The following is an 18,066-nucleotide window of genomic DNA, read 5'->3' on the forward strand; positions in this document are numbered from 1 at the left end:
GACAGTAAAAAATCTGCCTGCAATGAGGAGACTTGGGTTTGATCTCCGCTTCGACAAGATCCCCTAGAGAAGAGAAAGGCTGCCCACTCCAGTATTCTTGCCTGGAGAATCCCCATGGACAGAGGAGACTGGTGGGCTACAGTCCATAGAGTCGCAAACAGCCAGACATGACCGAAGTGACTAACACTTTCACACTTAGGGTCTACTAAGACAGTCTAAGAAAAGCCTCTGATCTCAAGACCCTTAGCTTCATTGCATCTACAAAGTGCCCTTGGTCGTACAAGGTAACAGAGATTCTAGGACTTAGACCCTGGATATCTTTGGGGGCCGGTATTCAATGGGTCTGTTTCGCTTGATCACACCACCTGCTTGGGACCCAGATTCTGAGAGCTGCACCTTAGGGTTTAGAGATGGCATCTTACGAGTTTTTCAGGCCTTTCTGAGAAACACTGTTTTGCTGGTCTGCCTGTTTTTGTATTTTTCAGACGGTTGGTATGAAGAGGGAAAAGCCCCTTCTCCCACCTGGGCGCTGTGTTGGCTTCACGGTGCCCTGGGGCGGGCGGCCAGTCCGTGGCTGGTGGGGCCCGTCCCCCGCCGCACTCACAGTGGGGCCTCGGTGCTCCTGGGGGGTTCGGGGGAGTGGCGCTGGCTGAGGGCTGACGGATGCCCTGAAGAGGGCGCGGTGCTGTTCAAACCAGTTAACTGACCAGTTGGAAGACAAGCACATCAGCAAACAAACTCTTTGTGGCAGGAAAGAGGCAAAGCATTTGTGAGTTTATTAATTCATTATTGAGTGAAAAGTCACATGAATCCTGTTGGCTTTTAACTTGGAGGATAATCCTCAGGCACCTGGTCTCTGTAGGACTTGACCTGCCAGGTCGCCTGTGGTTTCTGAAGAGTCAGCACACACGAGGCCCCATCTGTGTTCCTTTCTCCTCCGTGACCCCGACCCACCTGGACTTGTTTGTCAAAACCACTGGGGGGGGTCACTGGACTGTGGCTTGCTGCCCGCGCTCGGCAAGGGCCTCACCCCAGGACTTTGAACGTTTTTCCTTGGGTCTTTACTTGAATTTAGATTCCTGACCTAGCAGGAATGCTGAAGGCTGATTCTTTCTTATTGTTGTTTTTAAATGAAAGCATCGTTAATGTACAGTGTTGTGTTAATTTTTACTGTGTAGCAAAGTGACCCCGTTATATATCCCTTTTTACACTCTTTTCCATTCTAGTTTATCACGAGATATGGACTACAGTTCCCTATCGTCATATGGAACTTACAGTCAGAGCTAATTGGTAGCACCTTCTTGTTATGATGATTTGTATCTGCGAATCCCCAAATCCCAGTCCCCCTCCTCCACCCCCAGCCCCACCAGCCTTGGCCACAGCACGTGTGCTCTCTGTGAATCTGTCTCTGTTTCTTAGATAAGTTCATTTGGGTCATATTTTAGATTCCACATGGAAGTGATGTTCTTTGGTGTTCAGAAGCTACGTCACGTCTAACTCTTTGGGACCCCATGGACTGTAGCTCGCCAGGCTCCTCTGTCCATAGGATTCTCCAGGCAAAAATACTGGAGTGGGTTGCCATTTCCTTCTCTGGGGGATCTTAAAGGCTCCCGTTTATTCAGTGCTTACTCTGGGCAGTTAATAGTCACAGCTCTGCCGGGGAGGCTTGGCACTCTCCACTGAGCTGATGACCGAGGTTAAGTGAACGGCCCAGGGTCATCCATACACCTCTAGAAACTTTTCGTCTTCCCAAACTGAAACTGTGTCCCCATTAAACACCAGCCCCCTGTCTTCCCTTCCCTGCAGCCCCTGACAACCACCATCCTGCTTCCTGTCTGTCTGAAGCTGACTGCTCCGGGTACCTCCTGTGAGTGGAACCTGGCCATGCTTGTCCCTGGGCGATGGCTCATGTCACATAGCATAATGTCTTCAAGGCTCATCCCTTGCATGTGAGACGCTGCATTCTTTTATTTCATTTTCGTGAGTCGAAATAGCCACACATGGTGTGGCTACGGCATTGGACAACGAAACTATAGAAATGTAGCAAGGAAATTGCTGATTTTTTTTAATTTATTTTTTTCGGAGCTTAATTGCTTTACAATATTGTATCCGTTTCTTCTGTGCAGCAAAGTGAATCAGCTATACCTATACATATATCCTCTCCTTTTCGGATTTCCTTCCTGTGTAGGTCACCGCAGAATGTCAAGTAGAGTTCCCTGGGCTATACAGCAGGTTCTCGTTAGTTGTCTTTTTTTTTTTTTTTAAGTATTTATCTCTTGTTAATCACTCAATTGTGTCCAACTCTTTGCAACCCCATGAACTATAGCTCGCCAGGCTCCTCTGTCCATGGAATTATCCAGGCAAGAATACTGGAGTAGGTTGCCATTTCTTTCTCCAGGGGATCTTCCCAACCCAGGGATCGAACCCATTTCTCTTATGTCTCCTGCATTGGCAGGTGGGTTCTTTACCTCTAGGGCCACCTGGGAAGTCATCTGTTTTATACATAGTATAAGAAAGAAATTGTTGATTAAGATGGGGAAGAGGAGGTCCGCATCCAGGATGTCTGTTCTTCAAAGAGAGCTGAGTCCACCCAGTCTCAACTGGGGGACCCCAGGAGTCGGGATGCAGGGGGTCTCCAGGTTTGAGGCAGAGCTGAGCCTGGGGGGACTCAGAGAACGTGACACGGTGGGGGGTGTGAACCGAGGTGAGCCGGGAAAGCTCAGGCCCGTTTGAAAGTTAAGTGCCAGGTTCAGTTCAGTGCAGTCGCTCAGTCGTGCCCGACTCCTCGCGACGCCATGAACTGCAGCACGCCAGGCCTGCCTGTCCATCACCAACTCTCAGAGTTTACTGAAACTCATGTCCATTGCGTCGGTGATGCCATCCAACCGTCTCATCCTCTGTCATCCCCTTCTCTTCCCACCTTCAATCCTTCCCAGCATCAGGGTCTTTTCCAGTGAGTCAGTTCTTTGTATCAGGTGGCCAAAATATTGGAGTTTCAGCTTTAGCATCAGTCCTTCCAATGAACACCCAGGACTGATCTCCTTTAGAATGGACTGGTGGACCTCCTTGTAGTCCAAGGGACTCTCAAGAGTCTTCTCCAACACCACAGTTCAAAAGCATCAATTCTTTGGTGCTCAGCCTCCTTTATGGTCCAATCGGTGACAGAACAGCCAGGCCTCTGTCCCTCTGAGAAGCTCCTCGCCGCCCCTCGCCGTATTCCTCCACAGGCATGGGCTGTGGGAAGGGCTCCCCGAGGGTCCTTGCTGCTGCCCTTGACCCTGCACCCCCTGCCCTGGAATGCAGGTGGGAGTGGGCAGGAAGCAGAGCCCCCGAGGATCCTGCAGGATCAGCAGAGGGGCGGCCAGACACCAGGCCTCCAGCAGGACCATGGTCTGGATGTTCCTGGCTGTGTCCTTGGAATTCCCTGTGGTCACCTTGACTCATCCGTTCACCCCCGAGAAAGGCCCGAGGCTAGGAATGGACACGGTGGCCCGAATGCCCTGACAGAGCAGATAAAGCCTGAAAGCATGTGTGTGTTGGGCGTTCGCATGAGCAGCTCAGGGCCGGGTCTGAGCTCCCAGCCAGGACTGAGTCTGAACCCGGATGCGGTCGCTTACGAACCTCGGGTCTGTCTCTCAGTCTTCCTGAGCCCCTGACACTTCATCCGGAAAAGGGAACTTGGGCGTTCTCACGAGGGTGAATTCAGACTCTGTGAGTCAGTTTTGCAATAAGTGTTAAAGGGCGGTTAGGATGATAACAGTGACTTGCAGACTTTAACCCGCTAACCAGGTCACTTGCATGTTGTCTTTGTAGGTTGTAGACAGATGTGTCCTTCCTGGGCCACAGGGGTTCCGGGGTCTCCGCTGGGCCCCCGGGCCCTTCTGGGAGGTCATGGTCCGGCTCTCTCATTTCAGCACCAGCGGGAGACCCTTCCTGCTGTACGTGGGCCTGGCCCACATGCACGTGCCCCTGGCCGGGATGCCGCCATCAGCAGGACCCAGGGGTCACAGGCCGTACAGCGCGGGCCTGCGGGAGATGGACCACCTCGTGGGCCGGATCAAGGACACAGTTGACCTCGTGGGGAAAAACAACACGTTCCTCTGGTTTACAGGTGGATAGAAAACCACAGCCAGCCTCCCTCGGGTCTAATGGGTAACCCTGCGTGCGCCCCCAGAGGAGCAGCGTCTCAGCGAGTGACCCTCTGCGCCGCGGCACAGGGCTTGCCCTGAGCGTGGGGCCCCGCTGGTGTTCACCGGCCTGTGTGTGTGGGTCCCCGAGGCCACACCCCCGGACGGGCTTGCACGGAGAGCTCGGCTCCCCTGCAGCCCCTCGGGTGCTGGTCAGAATCACCTGGGTACTGCTCCTAATTGTTAACGAGTGACTTTGACGTCATGAGCCTGTGTCCCCCCGGGGCAGTCCTTGGAACCCCGCTTCACCGCCCTCCCCAGCCCAGACGTTACCACCGGGCACGGCTCACGTCTCCTGGCTGATCAGAGCTGCACGGTGGGCTGTTTCGAGGACCCACTCAGGAACAGTGTGGGTCAGGGGTCCCTGTCTGGCGCGAGGGCTGTGGACACTGGTGTTTGAACCTCTGTGTTGGGAAAGTTCCGTTAGCCCCTCTGAGCCCCTCTGTCCTCCATGGCAGGGTCGAGCTACCAGTCGAGCCTCTTCCACCGCAGGTTGGAGGGTCAGGAGGTGACGTGTGGGAGGCGCTGGGTCATCACGGGTGCTCAGGAAGGAGTTGCTGGGGACTTCCTTGGTGGCCCAGTGGTTAGGACTCCACACTCCCAAGTAGGGGCACAGGTTCGATCCCTGGTCAGGGAATTAAGACCCCACAGGCTGTGTGGCCAAAACAGAAACAGCAAACAGTTGCTGAGTTGAAGACGCTGGTTAGGGGACTGCTGAGTCCATAGCCAGAGGCCAGAGCTCCAGCGTGGGGCGACCTCGGGCAGGGACAGCCCACGTCTCTGCGGGCTGTGGGAGGCAGACACCCTCCCCCCAAAGGGTGGCCCTCCAAGGGTGGCGGTCACACTTGTTTTCACAAGTCCTTTTCTCCAGTCGGTGCCAGGACAAGGGTGTGGGGCTACAATGGGCAGTGTCCTGCAGCCCATTGACTCGGTGTCACCTTTCTTGGTTTCTAGGGGACAATGGCCCGTGGGCTCAGAAGTGTGAGCTGGCCGGGAGTGTGGGGCCCTTCACCGGATCGTGGCAGGCTCGTCGAGGTATGGTCTCCGCCGGGGGTGGGGACGGGAGACACAGCCTCTGGGAGGACCGATTTCTCTCCCAGCCTTGGGGCATCTTTGTGACACAGGAATAGATTACTCACAGCCACCAGCTCCCAGAAAAGAAACAGTTTGGGGCGGAGACAGTTGGTGTGCGCTCGGTCATCCCTTCCTTTCCTCCAGTGCGTCAGCCCTGCCCCCAGAGGCCAGGCTGAGGACCGTCCAGCAAACACGCTTGCCTGTACCTTCGTCCTGGCGACCTTGCTCTTTCCCCTTGCTTTCTTTTCTTTCCTTGTTTATAGTAATCCCTTCATCCATCCAACCATTACTTCATCAAGAAATGGTTAGTGCAGAATTATGCCAGGCTTCCGTGTGTGTCGTCTCTAAACCTTCATGAGAGGCAGGTAGTAATAACTCCATTTACAGCTGAAGAAAGAGGCTCAGAGAGGCTAAGAAACTTGCCTGGAGTCACACAATTGGGGAGGACAGAGCCAGGCTTGCTACCAAGTTGAGGATGCTGATGCGCATTGCCTCTCTTTATTTAACATCCTTCACTCTCAGCTCAGCACCCATCTGCTCCGGGATGGTCTCCCCAGACGGACCTCACCCTCTGGAAGGCCCTCACCCTCTGAAAGGCAGCCCTGCGGGGGATAATTCGACAGTACGGATGAAAGGCTTAAACAACATGCGTGACTGATGGTGCTTTAATTCCTCCTTAAAGAATCTGTTTACAAGAAATAGTTAGCCAAATGCGCAACGATGTATGCGAAAGAATGCTCTTTGCTGTAGATTAAAAAAAACAAACAAACACGTAACCCAGCAAGACAGGAGCCTCCAAGAAATTATGGTGCATGCCTCTAAGGAAACATGCAGAACCACTGACAAAGGTGCCGATGACTCACCTGGAAACAGTTACACAGAATAGTTTCTAGTGAATAATGCAGGTCACAGAACCACATGTAAAGTATGATCTTATTGTATCATACTAAGTATACGTGGTCTCAGAAAAGCCTTGACAGGGCAACAAAAGTGAGCCAGTGGTCACCTCTGGGTGGTGGAGGAGGGGTTTTTAAAAAATCATTTTATGTGTTTGCTTATTTTTGTCTGTGCTGAGTCTCCGCTGCTGAGCAGGCTTTCTCTAGCTGCAGTGCGTGACCTTCTCACGACTGGCTTCTCTTGTTGCAGAGCGTGGGCTCCAAGTCACGAGGGCTCCAGAGCACAGGCTGGGTAGTTGGGGCGCACGGCTCCGTTGCTCCAAGGCCTGTGGGATCTTCCCGGACCAGGGATCGAACCCATGTCTCCTGCATTGGCAGGCAGATTCTTTACCACTGAGCCACCTGGGAAGGCCAAGGAAGGGTTTAAGTCTAGTTTTCCCTACCTTCATTTGGCCAATGAATTGGTATTATTTTATAATACCAAATATAATATTTATTCATATTAATATATTATTTATAATGAATATACTTTATAAAATTAAAAATTATAAAATTTTAGAAAGCACCTGTGTCCAAGGGGTTCAGAGGTGGGCTTGGCAAGATTATCCTCTGGGGCTGGGTTCACCCTGTCGTCCTACTGGTTGGCTGGCCTGACTCGTGGCCCCCAGCTGTCTCCAGGTCAGAGGACACAAACCCCCTTTCACATTAGTCTGGCAGGAAGTTCATAGCTACCTAGAAGCTGGAACATCCCTGTGTCCCATGGCCAGTGGTGAGAAGGAAGGGCTTTAATCTGGCGTCCCTGGCTCAGATCCCTTGAGAACTTTACAGGTGAGTGGCTGCTGGACCCTGACCATGCCTCCTGTCTGGACACGTGTGATGGGAGTCAGGAGAACTGGGTGCCGCCTCCTCCAAACCTGTTCAGTGACCAGGTGACTTCATGCATGAGTCACATTGGCCCCGCCTGTTCAAGAGTGCTGTAATTGAGTCCTGGTTCCTGAACAGCTGGACCAGGAAGAGATGCCACACCCAGACTGGTGGAAATGGGTCCAGAAGCTGCAGCCATGGTGTGTGGGTTAGTCGCTCAATCGTGTCCAACTCTCTGCCACCCCATGGACTGTAGCCCGCCAGGCTCCTCTGTCCATGGGATTCTCCAGGCAAGAATACTGGAGTGGGTTGCTGTTTCCTTCTCCAGCAGGTCTTCCTGACCCGGAGTTTGAACCCAGGCCTCCTACGCTGCAGGCAGGTTCTTTAATCTGCAGCCATCACCTAGGGAAATACAGTGCCAGCCAGGAGCGGCAGTTCCTCTTCTCTGCGCCTGGTGAGCCCTCAGGCCAGGTTCCATCCTCAGTACTCAGTTAGAGGGGCCTGGGATCACTTTTACTCTCCAGGGTGAAAATTCTGAAGGCGTGGAGGCCAGGGTTGAGGGGACACAACTGTTCAGGAGGGGGCCCCTCTCTGGGGAGCTTTCTGTTCCCTAAGAAGGTGACCTCTGACCTCCTATCTGAGGACCTGTCTCATCTTGTCTCTTAGGAGGCAGCTTTAAACTAGTGAACCAGGCTTGCAGATACGTTGTAGGGAAGAGAGAGGAGGAACTTATAAATGCAAAGAAAAGAGACATGTGAGTCCAGCGCAGTGCGGAATGGACTCCGAATCATCATTGGAACAAACTGTGAGAGCTAAGTCACTTCAGTCGTGTGGTCTCCTTGTGACCCCATGGTCATGGGCTGTAGCCTGCCAGGCCCCTCTGTCCATGGGATTCTCCAGGCAAGAGCGCTGCAGAGCGTTGCCATGTCTTCCTGCAGGGGATCTTCCCCACGCAGGAATCAAACCCGCGTCTCCTGCATTGGCTGGTGAGTTCTTGACCACTGAGCCGCGAGGGAGTGTCCACCCGTCCGTGAATGGATGGGGAAGACGTGGTGTATATGGATATGTATGTTGTCTGGCACTTGAGTGTGCAGTGGGGCTGGGCGCCTCAGCTTTTCTTGGGGGGTCACGCAGGTGCCTCTGGCCGCGGGCTGAGCTCTGCCCCGACCTCGACCTCCACATCGGCTCCCCTCCACCCTGGAGGCAGCTGTCTCTCTCCCCTCTGCCCGGGACACTGCGGGGGGCTCCGGGGTCCAGGCAGGGCCCAGAGGAGGGGGTGTGGCCGGGGTCCAGCTGGGCAGATCTTCAGGCAGGTGCCTGGTCAGTGGGGGCCTGTGTGTACTGCTGGGAGCAGGCCTCACCCGAGAGTCGATGAAACCGAGAAGACAGTCCATGTTTTCACAAACAGTACCCGGAGCACCGCCCTGTTCCCCCCGCTGCCAGCCCGGGACGGCCGGCCACGCGCTGGCGCCCCCTCCCCATCCTCCCTTCCTCTCCTGGCCCGGGCAGTGCTCAGCTGATGGGATGAGGCAGCGTCTCCTGGAGCGGCGTTTCGTCCCGTGCTGGGCGAGGATGCTCTGCGGGGCTTGGCCGGCACCCTGCGGGGGTGAGAGGCTGAGCCGGGGGCAGGGGCACCGCTGGCGGCCTGGCCTTCCCCCAGGCGGAGGGGCCCGGGGCGCGGGCGGCCGCTGAGTGCCCCCACACCCGCCCCGCGTCGCGGCAGCGGCCCTTCCCCGCTCCAGACCTCTTTCCTCTTCGGGACAGAACTGGCGCCTTGTTTGTTCCCTAACGGACGGCTCCTCTGTCTGGAGAATCCTCCCTGCTTTATGTGAAGAGCAGAGCTGTTCCTTCCTCCCCTGGTGATGAGGAAACATGCTGCTGAGTTTGGCATCCTTGCCTTCTGGGAGACCTTGGTGTAAGGCGATGCTACTCGGCAGTTACGTAACCTTTCCCACTGGGAAGCCGGCTCTGCCGCCCAGCTGCCTGTCTGGGTGGGGGTGCGAGGGGGAGTGGACAGGGGATGGGGGGCAGACAGCAGTAGGGGGAGCGGACAGGGGTCAGAGGGTGTGCAGGGGGTCGGACAGGGGTCGGGGGGGCGGACGGGGTCAGAGAGGGGCAGATGGGGTTACAGGGGGCTGACAGGGGTCAGACGGGGTGTTGGGGGCAGACAGAGGACAGAGGGGTTGCGGGGGGGCGGACAGGGGTCAGAGGGGGTGCGGGGGGGGCGGACGGGTCAGAGAGGGTGCGGGGGGGTGGACAGGGGTCAGAGGAGTGCGGGGTGGGGAGGATGCTGGCAGCCGGCCTGCTGGGGGCAGGGTCCGCTGATGGGACCAGTGGGAGTTAAGTGATGTCCCCTTTCCGGCCACCGGCCACCAGGCTCGGAACACCCCCACCCCGCTCACGGCCACCCAGGCCAGCTGGAGTCCTTGGCCTCACTAGAGGCCTGGCTTCCATGTGTTTCTAGAAAACTAGAGTCTGAGCTCCGGGCATCCTTGGCAAAGGCACATATTTATATTTAGAAACGAAGGCTGCTTCTTTAGAAGGTTATAGAATGTGGACTCCTCAGAACAGGTGCGTTCTTCTGCCCTGAGACACTCATATAATGGCTTGAGGGGCCAAGCAGGTAGTTCAAATGAACACATGCTTGTTTTCGTCCGTTGTGGACAGGACTAGGGATTTGGTCAGTGGGACAGAGGGCTCTTGTCTAATGACATTCAGATTCAGTTTAAAAACAAAGTCCGCTTCGCGCCAAAGCACAGTGTCAGAGGCCTGCGTTCAGTGCACGGGCTGCCAGGCACGGCTTCTGCCCATTCCTGTCTGTAGGGGATTTTGTTGTGCCTTTGTTTTGTTTGGGTTTTTTCGGGACCGCATTTGTTGGGCACTCCTGTGGCAGGCACTGTGCCTGAGGGCCTTGCTCAGAACTTTATATACATTGTCTGACGTCAACTTTCCAGTGTCCCATGAGACCATGACAGTCGCTTTCCCCCTTCAAAACTGAGGAGGAGGAGACAGAGGTACGTTAAGATTTCTGCCTGGACGTCCCTGGTGGTCCAGCGGTTAAAACTCTGCACTTGCGATGCAGGGGCCGTGAGTTCGATCCCTGGTGGGAGAACTCAGATCCCGCGTGCCGCCTGAGGTCTCACGACGAGAAGGCCTTCTCCTGTTTACCTTACTGCTTTTTCTGAGCCTCTGGTCCCCAGAGACTGCTGTCAGAGTGACCTGGAATGTCAGCCCCACCCGAGACTTGTAAAACCAGCATCTCCAGGGGTCCTTTGGCGGCTCCGTGTGCTGAGAGGCTTGCCAGCCTCTGCGAGCAGCCCTGCCCTTCTGACTCAGGGAGCCGTGGCGTTTGGGAGGGACCCTTTCTGGGAAGCGCCCGTGTGTCTGAACATGGACCGTGGTGGGGCTTCCTCCACGCATCTCAGAACGGCCTCTCCTTGCACAGCCAGGGAGGAAGAAGTAAGCACACTCATGAATCATGCTTCTGTTTATATTTTGGTTGCTGAGGCTAAATATTTATTGCTTTAAGTAAGAGGTTCTGCCTTAATTAGAGTCATAACCAACCCCAAGTGCCTCGAAATGCATTCTCATGGCTGTCAGACGTGGTTTCTCAGCAGAAAGCCAAATTCGACGGATGCTTTGGCTCTGCCAGTGCGACTGGTCCAAGTGTGAAGGTTGCTGTCCACGAACAAAGAGCTTTTGAAATTAGAAACTGCACATTTTACTTTATGGGCTGGACTCAACTGTTGCTCTTACTCACTGCAATGGAGAAGGGAGAAGGTTGCATTTGTTCTCAGGGGGTTAAGGCACGAAGGCGCAGGCCGCCTGAAACCTGTCATTAGACACGCTGGGTAGTTTTGAGACACATCATGTACCCTTTCTTACTGCCCTGGAACTGGCACGCTCTACGTGAACTCACCAGGAGAGCTTTACAGGGCTTTCCTGGTGTCTGGACCCCAGCTCAGGTCAATTAACTCAAAATTTCTGGGAAATGGACCTTTGCATGAGTATTTCTCCAAAGCTCCCCTAGTGACTCGAGTCTGCATACAGGGATGGGAACCACAGTCTGAGAAGGTCCTAGGAGCTCTTAATGATGGAGGGTGCCGGCCGTGTAGTCAGCCTTGGACTCAAATCCCGACTTGACTGTTTCCTTGCTGTGTGACCTTGGGCAAATTATTTAACCTCTCTGAGCTTTGACGTCTGCCTCTGAACAATGAAGAGTCACAGTGCTCAGCTCAGAAAGTTGCCCTAAGGGTTAAGGGAGACCGTTCAGGGAAGTCCTCAATGCTGCATGCAGGCGCGCTCAACTCTGTGCTTCGGGGAGGCTCAGTTAAGTGGAGAAATTACTGTTACTAGTGTATATGTCCCAAGTCGCTTCCGTCATCTCCAACTCTGCGACCCCATGGACTGTAGCCCGCCAGGCTCCTCTGTCCATGGGATTCTCCAGGCAAGAACACTGGAGTGGGTTGCCAGGCCCTCCTCCAGGGGACCTTCCCAACCGAGGGACCGAACCCGCGTCTCTTACGTCTCCTGCCTTGGCAGGTGACTTCTTTACCACTAGCACGGCTATGACTGTGTTAAGTGCAAGATGAGGCCCCATTAGCAGGAGCAGGAGTGGCTGAAGAGTATCAGGGGACCAGGGCTGGCTACTGTGGATTTCCGTGTTTGCTGGTGCAGATCAAGCACAGCACACACGGCAGGTGTTTCTGATGATCAGAGGCTTGGCTCTCAGGCATCAGCCCTGGGGACCCACCGACAGTGCCAGTCGGACCTTTCAAAGTCGGTCCGCCGCTCGCAGTGCTGACAAGATGCTGGATACTGGAATCTGGAGCAAGAAGATGTGGGTGTGTATACATATATATATATATATATATATATTTATAATTGCTTACCTGTACTCTGGACTCTTGAGATAAGTTCCTTTCAAGTACGAGGCTTGTGGGCATGGCTGCAATATATCAGTGTGTCTTTCTGGTAAAGCCAGAAGCTGGGGCACAGACAGGTATCAGCAGGCTAGTCTTCAAAACATAGATGGGGGTTTGCCCCCCACCCCCCGGCAAGTGTCCACACCAAGAGGCTCCTCCCAGCCAGCCTTCTCCTCTCTTGTACTGATTCCTAATCTTTGCAGGTGGCTGTCTGCTCTGTTGATGTGTACACGTTTTAGAACTGGCCGAATCCCTCCTCACCTCTCCAGCTTTCAACTCGCTGCCGAAATAAGGCAAACACATCGACATATTTTTCTCTGAAAAAGAAGAAGGGAAGTTAATCATCTGAAAAAGAAGAATACATAAGACTATGGCAGATGAGCAGAACCCTTAGTGGCGAGGGCCCATTAGCAGATTCACTAATTACGGGCCAGTGTGTGTGTGTGTGTGTGTGTGTGTGTGGCGTATGCTGTTGTGCCTGACTCTTTGCTGCCCCATGGACTGTAGCCAGGCTCCTCTGTCCATGGGATTCTCCAGGCAAGAACACTGGAGAGGGTTGCCGTGCCCTCCTCCCAGGGATCTTCCCGACCCAGGCGCCGAAACCATGTCTCTTGTATCTCTTGCATTGGCAGGCGGGTTCTTTACCCCTGGTGCTACCTGAGAGGCCCAGGGGCTGGGGTGCCTTTTTGGAAATGTCTTGGAGGCAGAGATGCAACTCTGGTGCTGACTCTGATGCCCACAGTCCCATCACAGTGCAAATCCCCATCTTGGGCCTTCTGGTTGACCTGCAGAACCATTGACTGGTTTCTTGGAATTGAAGCCTTCACTTTTCCTTAGCATCTGGCCTCAGAGGCTAAGCAAGTTCATCGGGATACTGTGTTCCATGGACTTGCAAATAAATGGACTCCATATTCTCACCCACCTATTTCCCAAGCGTCCCTAGAAACGCCCCTCATGGGTGGGGGGCGAATGTGTGCAGGGCTTGTGCGTGTGCGATGCTCCCACCCTCTCTTGGCCCAGAGCAGAGGCATAAGTCATGCATTCCGCAGCCACGTGGGAGTGTGATTTATGCCCCAGCAGCGCCGGATTCTCTGCTGCATGTGCGTGAATAATGGCAGGGGGCTCTGGGCCCCTCTGGGCAGCGGGACTCTGGATGGCGGCCAGATGCTTGAGACACCCCAGGCCAGGCCACAGAGTTTCCCACCCGGCCCACTTGGTTCCGAGAGCCCCACACCCCTACACAGGAACTGTCCACACGGACGCGAGTTGGTGCGTGTTTTGTTTCTTACTTCAACACTTGGGGGGACTCCAGAGCTGGTTATGAGAAAATTCCAAGAATGCTGGGCACTTCCGGTGTTGGGAGCTGGCCCGGGACTTCAAAGGTTGCCTTCGCTGCGGGATGGGCGCTGCAGAGCGCCGGCAGCCTGGGCTTCTCCCCCCACCCCTGTTTACGGCAGCCAAACATAAGGCCGTCGCATGACCGCGGCCTGTGTGAGGCACACACAGCCTTCGCCTTGGAAGGCCTCTGACACGCTAACCGTGTGGAATTCCTGGCTCAGCTGGGCTGAAGTCGGGGCGTGTGTGGGAGTGGTGGGGATGGTCATGGCTAATTCAACGCGACGTGTATTCAGGATGTTTCCATAAGGCATGACCTCATCCCTTCCAGCCTGCTGGTCACCGTTACACTGCTGGTTACTTTTGACTCGGTAGTTACGAAAAGAATTCCTTTAATTACCCAGTGGAAATTCGTAGATTGCACATAGATTGTTCTTACCTCCCTGAAAGAAGTAAGAGGTCAGAGCTATTATGAATGCTGTCTCCACAACATTGGAACAGCTCATTCATTCAAAAATAAAGGCAGACAAAAGGGGGAGGAAAAGTGAGGCAAAGGGAAAATACAACAAAATCTATGCCAGGTCAGTTGTTGGCATCAGACAGATCAAATAGCTGGGGGGAGTTTCTGCCTTTAGTCAAATAATTTTGTTTCCCATCCTGTTTATTTCCCATGACCTGTTGGAGAAGGAAATGGCAACCCACTCCAGTGTTCTTGCCCGGAGAATCCCAGGGACGGGGGAGCCTGGTGGGCTGCCGTCTATGGGGTCGCACAGGGTCGGACACGACTGGAGCGACTTGGCAGCAGCAGCAGGACCTGTAGGAAGACACATTCCTTCACACGTTTGTTTGACGGGTATTTGTTGAGCGTCTGCTGTGTCTCACCTGTGTTCCCTGGTGACTCAGAGGTTAAAGCGTCTGCCTCCAATGAGGGAGACCCGGGTTCAGTCCCTGAGTCGGGCAGATCCCCTGGAGAAGAAAATGGTAACCCATTCTAGTACTCTTGCCTGGAGAATCGCATGGACGGAGAAGCCTGGTGGGCTACAGTCCCCGGGGTCGCAAAGAGTCAGACACGACAAGATCCCCTGGAGAAGGAAATGGTAACCCAGTCTAGTACTCTTGCCTGGAGAATCGCATGGATGGAGAAGCCTGGTGGGCTACAGTCCCCGGGGTCGCAAAGAGTCAGACACGACAAGATCCCCTGGAGAAGGAAATGGTAACCCACTCCAGTACTCTTGCCTGGAGAATCGCATGGACAGAGAAGCCTGGTGGGCTACAGTCCCTGGGGTCGCAAAGAGTCAGACACGACCAAGCGACTTCACTCTCTTTCACTTCACTGTCTCAGGCACACGGGATGTTTGCAGGGTCGTGCTGTGCAGGTGCTCAGGAAGCCAGACAGTAAAGAAGCCAGGCAAGCTGATGGTCGTACGTGGAGTGAGGGAATTAGGTGACGTGATTCCGTAACGAGGGACAGAGGCAGCGATTTACACCTTTATCCAGTAATATAAAAGCACGTATTGAAGGAGATTGGACTTCCCAGGTGGCTCAGCGAGTAAAGGATCTGCCTGCCAACGCAGGAGACGTGGGTTTGATCCCTGGGTCGGGGAGGTCCCCTGGAGAAGGAAATGGCCACCCACTCCGGTGTTCTCGCCGGAGAACGCTGTAGCTTGGCAGGCTACAGTCCATGGGGTTGCAAGAGTCGGACGCAACCAAGCGACTGAACATATACACACATTGAAAGAGATTAACTAGGTGAATAAAAATGGCTGATTACCAAGGGAAGTCGGGCCTTTGCTGGAATTATCGGGAGCTCTCAGAGCATCCCCGTCAGGAAGGCCTGCTCTTCCCAGAGAACCGACTGCCACCTTGTCTCGCAGGGGGAAGTCCTGCCAAGCAGACCACCTGGGAAGGAGGGCACCGCGTCCCGGCCGTGGCGTACTGGCCTGGCAGGGTCCCCGTCAACGTGACCAGCGCAGCTCTGCTGAGGTATGACCCCCCTGCCCCGACCCAGTTTCCTTGAGATGTAAGGAGAAGGCGTGTGCTCGGGTGGCTGGAGACCTCCCCCTTGCCGACCCTGGGCAGGCATCCACAGGGCCTTCCCAGACTCAGACTGCAGCTGCGCGGAGCTGTGTGCAGGCCAGCCTGTGTGCTCCTTAAAGCACAGGGGGCTCTTCAGGCCCTCCTCCGGGGAGACCGTCTCTGGGAAGAGGGCGGCGGGCGGGCTGCATGGCCACCAGCCTGGCTGCAGTGGTGTCTGCAGCAGCGTCATCGCCACTTTCCTTGGGCTAAACTCCCCTGGTGGCTCAGACGGGAAGGAATGTGCGTGCAATGCGGGAGACCTGGGTTCGATCCCTGGGTCAGGAAGATCCTCTGGAGAAGGAAATGGCAACCCACTCCAGGCTTCTTGCCTAGAGAATCCCATGGACAGAGGAGCCTGGCAGGCTAAGGTCCATGGGGTCGCAAATAGTCGGACATGACTGAAATGACTTAGCATGTACTCATGCCAGCTGGTGGTAGGGAACGGGGGAGAACAGATCACTGAACCCGGATGATTCCCCCCTTGGGGGTAGGGCAGGTGTCTGAGGGGGGTCACTCAGATGGATGGCCCTGAGAAAGGGGTCTAAGCGTTCACGTGCCCTGGAGGGGAGAGAGAGGGAAGGAGGGTCCCCCTGGCTGGGGAGGAAAGGCTGAATCCTTGGCTCAGGACCTTCTTCCTGCCTCTGCCTAAGAAGCTCCAAAAAGAAGTGCCCCTTTCTTCGAAGGACAACTGTCAGCGTGATCACATGTCAGATCACGCCGATCTCCTTATTGAGGCTGACCCAGAGGCCACGTCCTGGCACAGAGCTCAGCCGTGGTGAACATCCTGAACACAACGCCACGCGGCCCTGACTCCTGACTAGGGGGGCGTCCTCCTCATGGTCTGCCCCATGGGCAGGGGCGCCAGGTGCTTGCTCACGCGCTCAGAGGCTTTGTTCTAGTTAAAGACTAATTTTCTAGTTCCAAAGGTCTTTCGCCGTCAACCAAGTTGGGTTCTGGACTAGAGAGCGCAGCCCAGGGGAGGAGTGCACGTCTCACTGGTGTCCTTCAGCAGGGGGGCGGGGGGGGGCGGAGCTTGAAGCCAGGGGTCGGAAGGGTAACCAGCCGTGATGCCAGAGCAGCAGGTGGCCAGGCCCTGTCCCTGGCACCGTCTGGGCCCCCAGGAGCCCGTGGTCAGCCCAGTACCGTTGGGGAGGGGGCTGCCCAGCAGGTGTAACAACAGCAACTCGGGCTGGAGTTTGTGACATCAGGCTGGCCGGGAAGTGGGCCAGGCGGGCTGCTTTTCCTGGGCCTGACTCACTGCAGTCAGGCCAGGGGTTCACAGGCTGGGGTGGACGTGCACAGGGAACTCAGCCACCTCGCAGGTGACGTCACCAGGAGCCAAGCACGCTGTTGTCGGTTGAGAATGGCGTCTGTGCCTACCGTCGGTCACCATGCCACGATGGAGCAGCATCCCTGTGCTCATTAGTTCAGGCTTCAGAGGTGACAGCTGACTCAGGGGCTCGCTGGTGAGTGTCCCAAGGAAGCCTGTCTTGGGGACCTCCCTGGCGGTCCAGTGGTTAAGCCTTTGCCTTCCAATGCAGGCGGCACAGGTTCGATCCCTGGTCGGGGAGCTAGGATCCCCCGTGCCCAAAACCAAAGCATAAAATTCTTCAATGAAGATGGATCATTGTGTCCAGGATGGATCAGGCATGGCTCCAGGGACCGGATGTTGGAACAGGCTCATCTGACCGATGGAGAAGGAAATGGCAACCCACTCCAGTATTCTTGCCTGGAGAATCCCAGGGACAGAGGTCCTGGTGGGCTGCCGTCTGTGGCATCGCACAGAGTCAGACACGACTGACGCGACTTAGCAGCAGCAGCAGCAGCAGCAGACCGAAAGCTCCTGCTGTTTTGGAGCCGATGTCCCTTGGGGAGGGCAGGGCTTGGCAGCACACGCCGAAAGGGTCCTGTGGTCTGACCCTAAAGCTCTGAATCAGGGTCTCTCGACCTTGGTGCTGTTGACATTTGGGGCCGGACCGTACTCTATGGTGGAGGGTGTCCCAGGCATTTGAGGATGTCTCTAGATGCCAACGGCTCCCCCAGCCCCAGCTGTGACAACCGGGACGTCCTGCGGCAGCTCCATGAGCCCCCTGGGAGGACAGACTCATGCCGGTTGAGTCCGAGCTCTCATGCGATGCCCTGGGTTGTGTGCAGAAAGGGGTGGGTCTGCTCTCACCTGAGCTGGGAGCCACGTCTCCTCTGTCCGGAACCGAGGACCACTCTCATGGGGACTCCTGGGCCAAGTCCACAGCAACGATCGGGGCAGGAAGGACGTGAAATAACCTCATGTGAAAAACAGCTAAGGGCCTGTTTTGCCAGGAGAGCGGATAGTGCCCCGGGTGAGGGGCTGCGGCTGTCTCCCCAGATGGGAAAGGCAGGCTGCATGCAGGGGCACAGCTGTCTCCGGGTCCATGGCTGTCTCCCCAGATGGGAAAGGCAGGCTGCGTGCAGGGGCACAGCTGTCTCCGGGTCCACGGCTGTCTCCCCAGATGGGAAAGGCAGGCTGCGTGCAGGGGTGCAGCTGTCTCCGGGTCCAGAAGAAGGGGCCACAGCAGGCAGTGCCCTTCAGGGGGTCCCATGGGCTGGGTGCCACCCTGCCCCGCAAGGCCCAGCCACGCCTCCCCTTTCAAGACCCCGTCCCTGTTGCTGTGTCTGGCAGCGGGCTCCGGGGGAATGGGTGGTCCGGACAACCCCACTCCGGGCTGCGTT

At 55.6% G+C, this 18,066-nt stretch overlaps 1 protein-coding gene across 4 annotated transcripts in view; it reads left to right on the forward strand.

The window, feature by feature from the left end:
* Positions 1-18,066, forward strand: part of ARSG (arylsulfatase G) — a 103,065-nt gene that overhangs the window by 74,112 nt on the left and 10,887 nt on the right. For 3 of the 4 annotated variants that reach the window (XM_055574973.1, XM_055574976.1, XM_055574974.1), the window contains exons 7-9: positions 3,915-4,111; positions 5,142-5,222; positions 15,156-15,264. In XM_055574973.1, the coding sequence (XP_055430948.1) occupies positions 3,915-4,111; positions 5,142-5,222; positions 15,156-15,264 (387 nt within the window). The remainder of the gene's footprint in view (positions 1-3,914; positions 4,112-5,141; positions 5,223-15,155; positions 15,265-18,066) is intronic. The other variant, XM_055574975.1, reaches the window with a different exon arrangement.

The sequence above is a fragment of the Bubalus kerabau genome, chromosome 4 (assembly GCF_029407905.1).
Source record: "Bubalus kerabau isolate K-KA32 ecotype Philippines breed swamp buffalo chromosome 4, PCC_UOA_SB_1v2, whole genome shotgun sequence".
NCBI classification, from domain to species: Eukaryota; Metazoa; Chordata; class Mammalia; order Artiodactyla; family Bovidae; genus Bubalus; species Bubalus kerabau.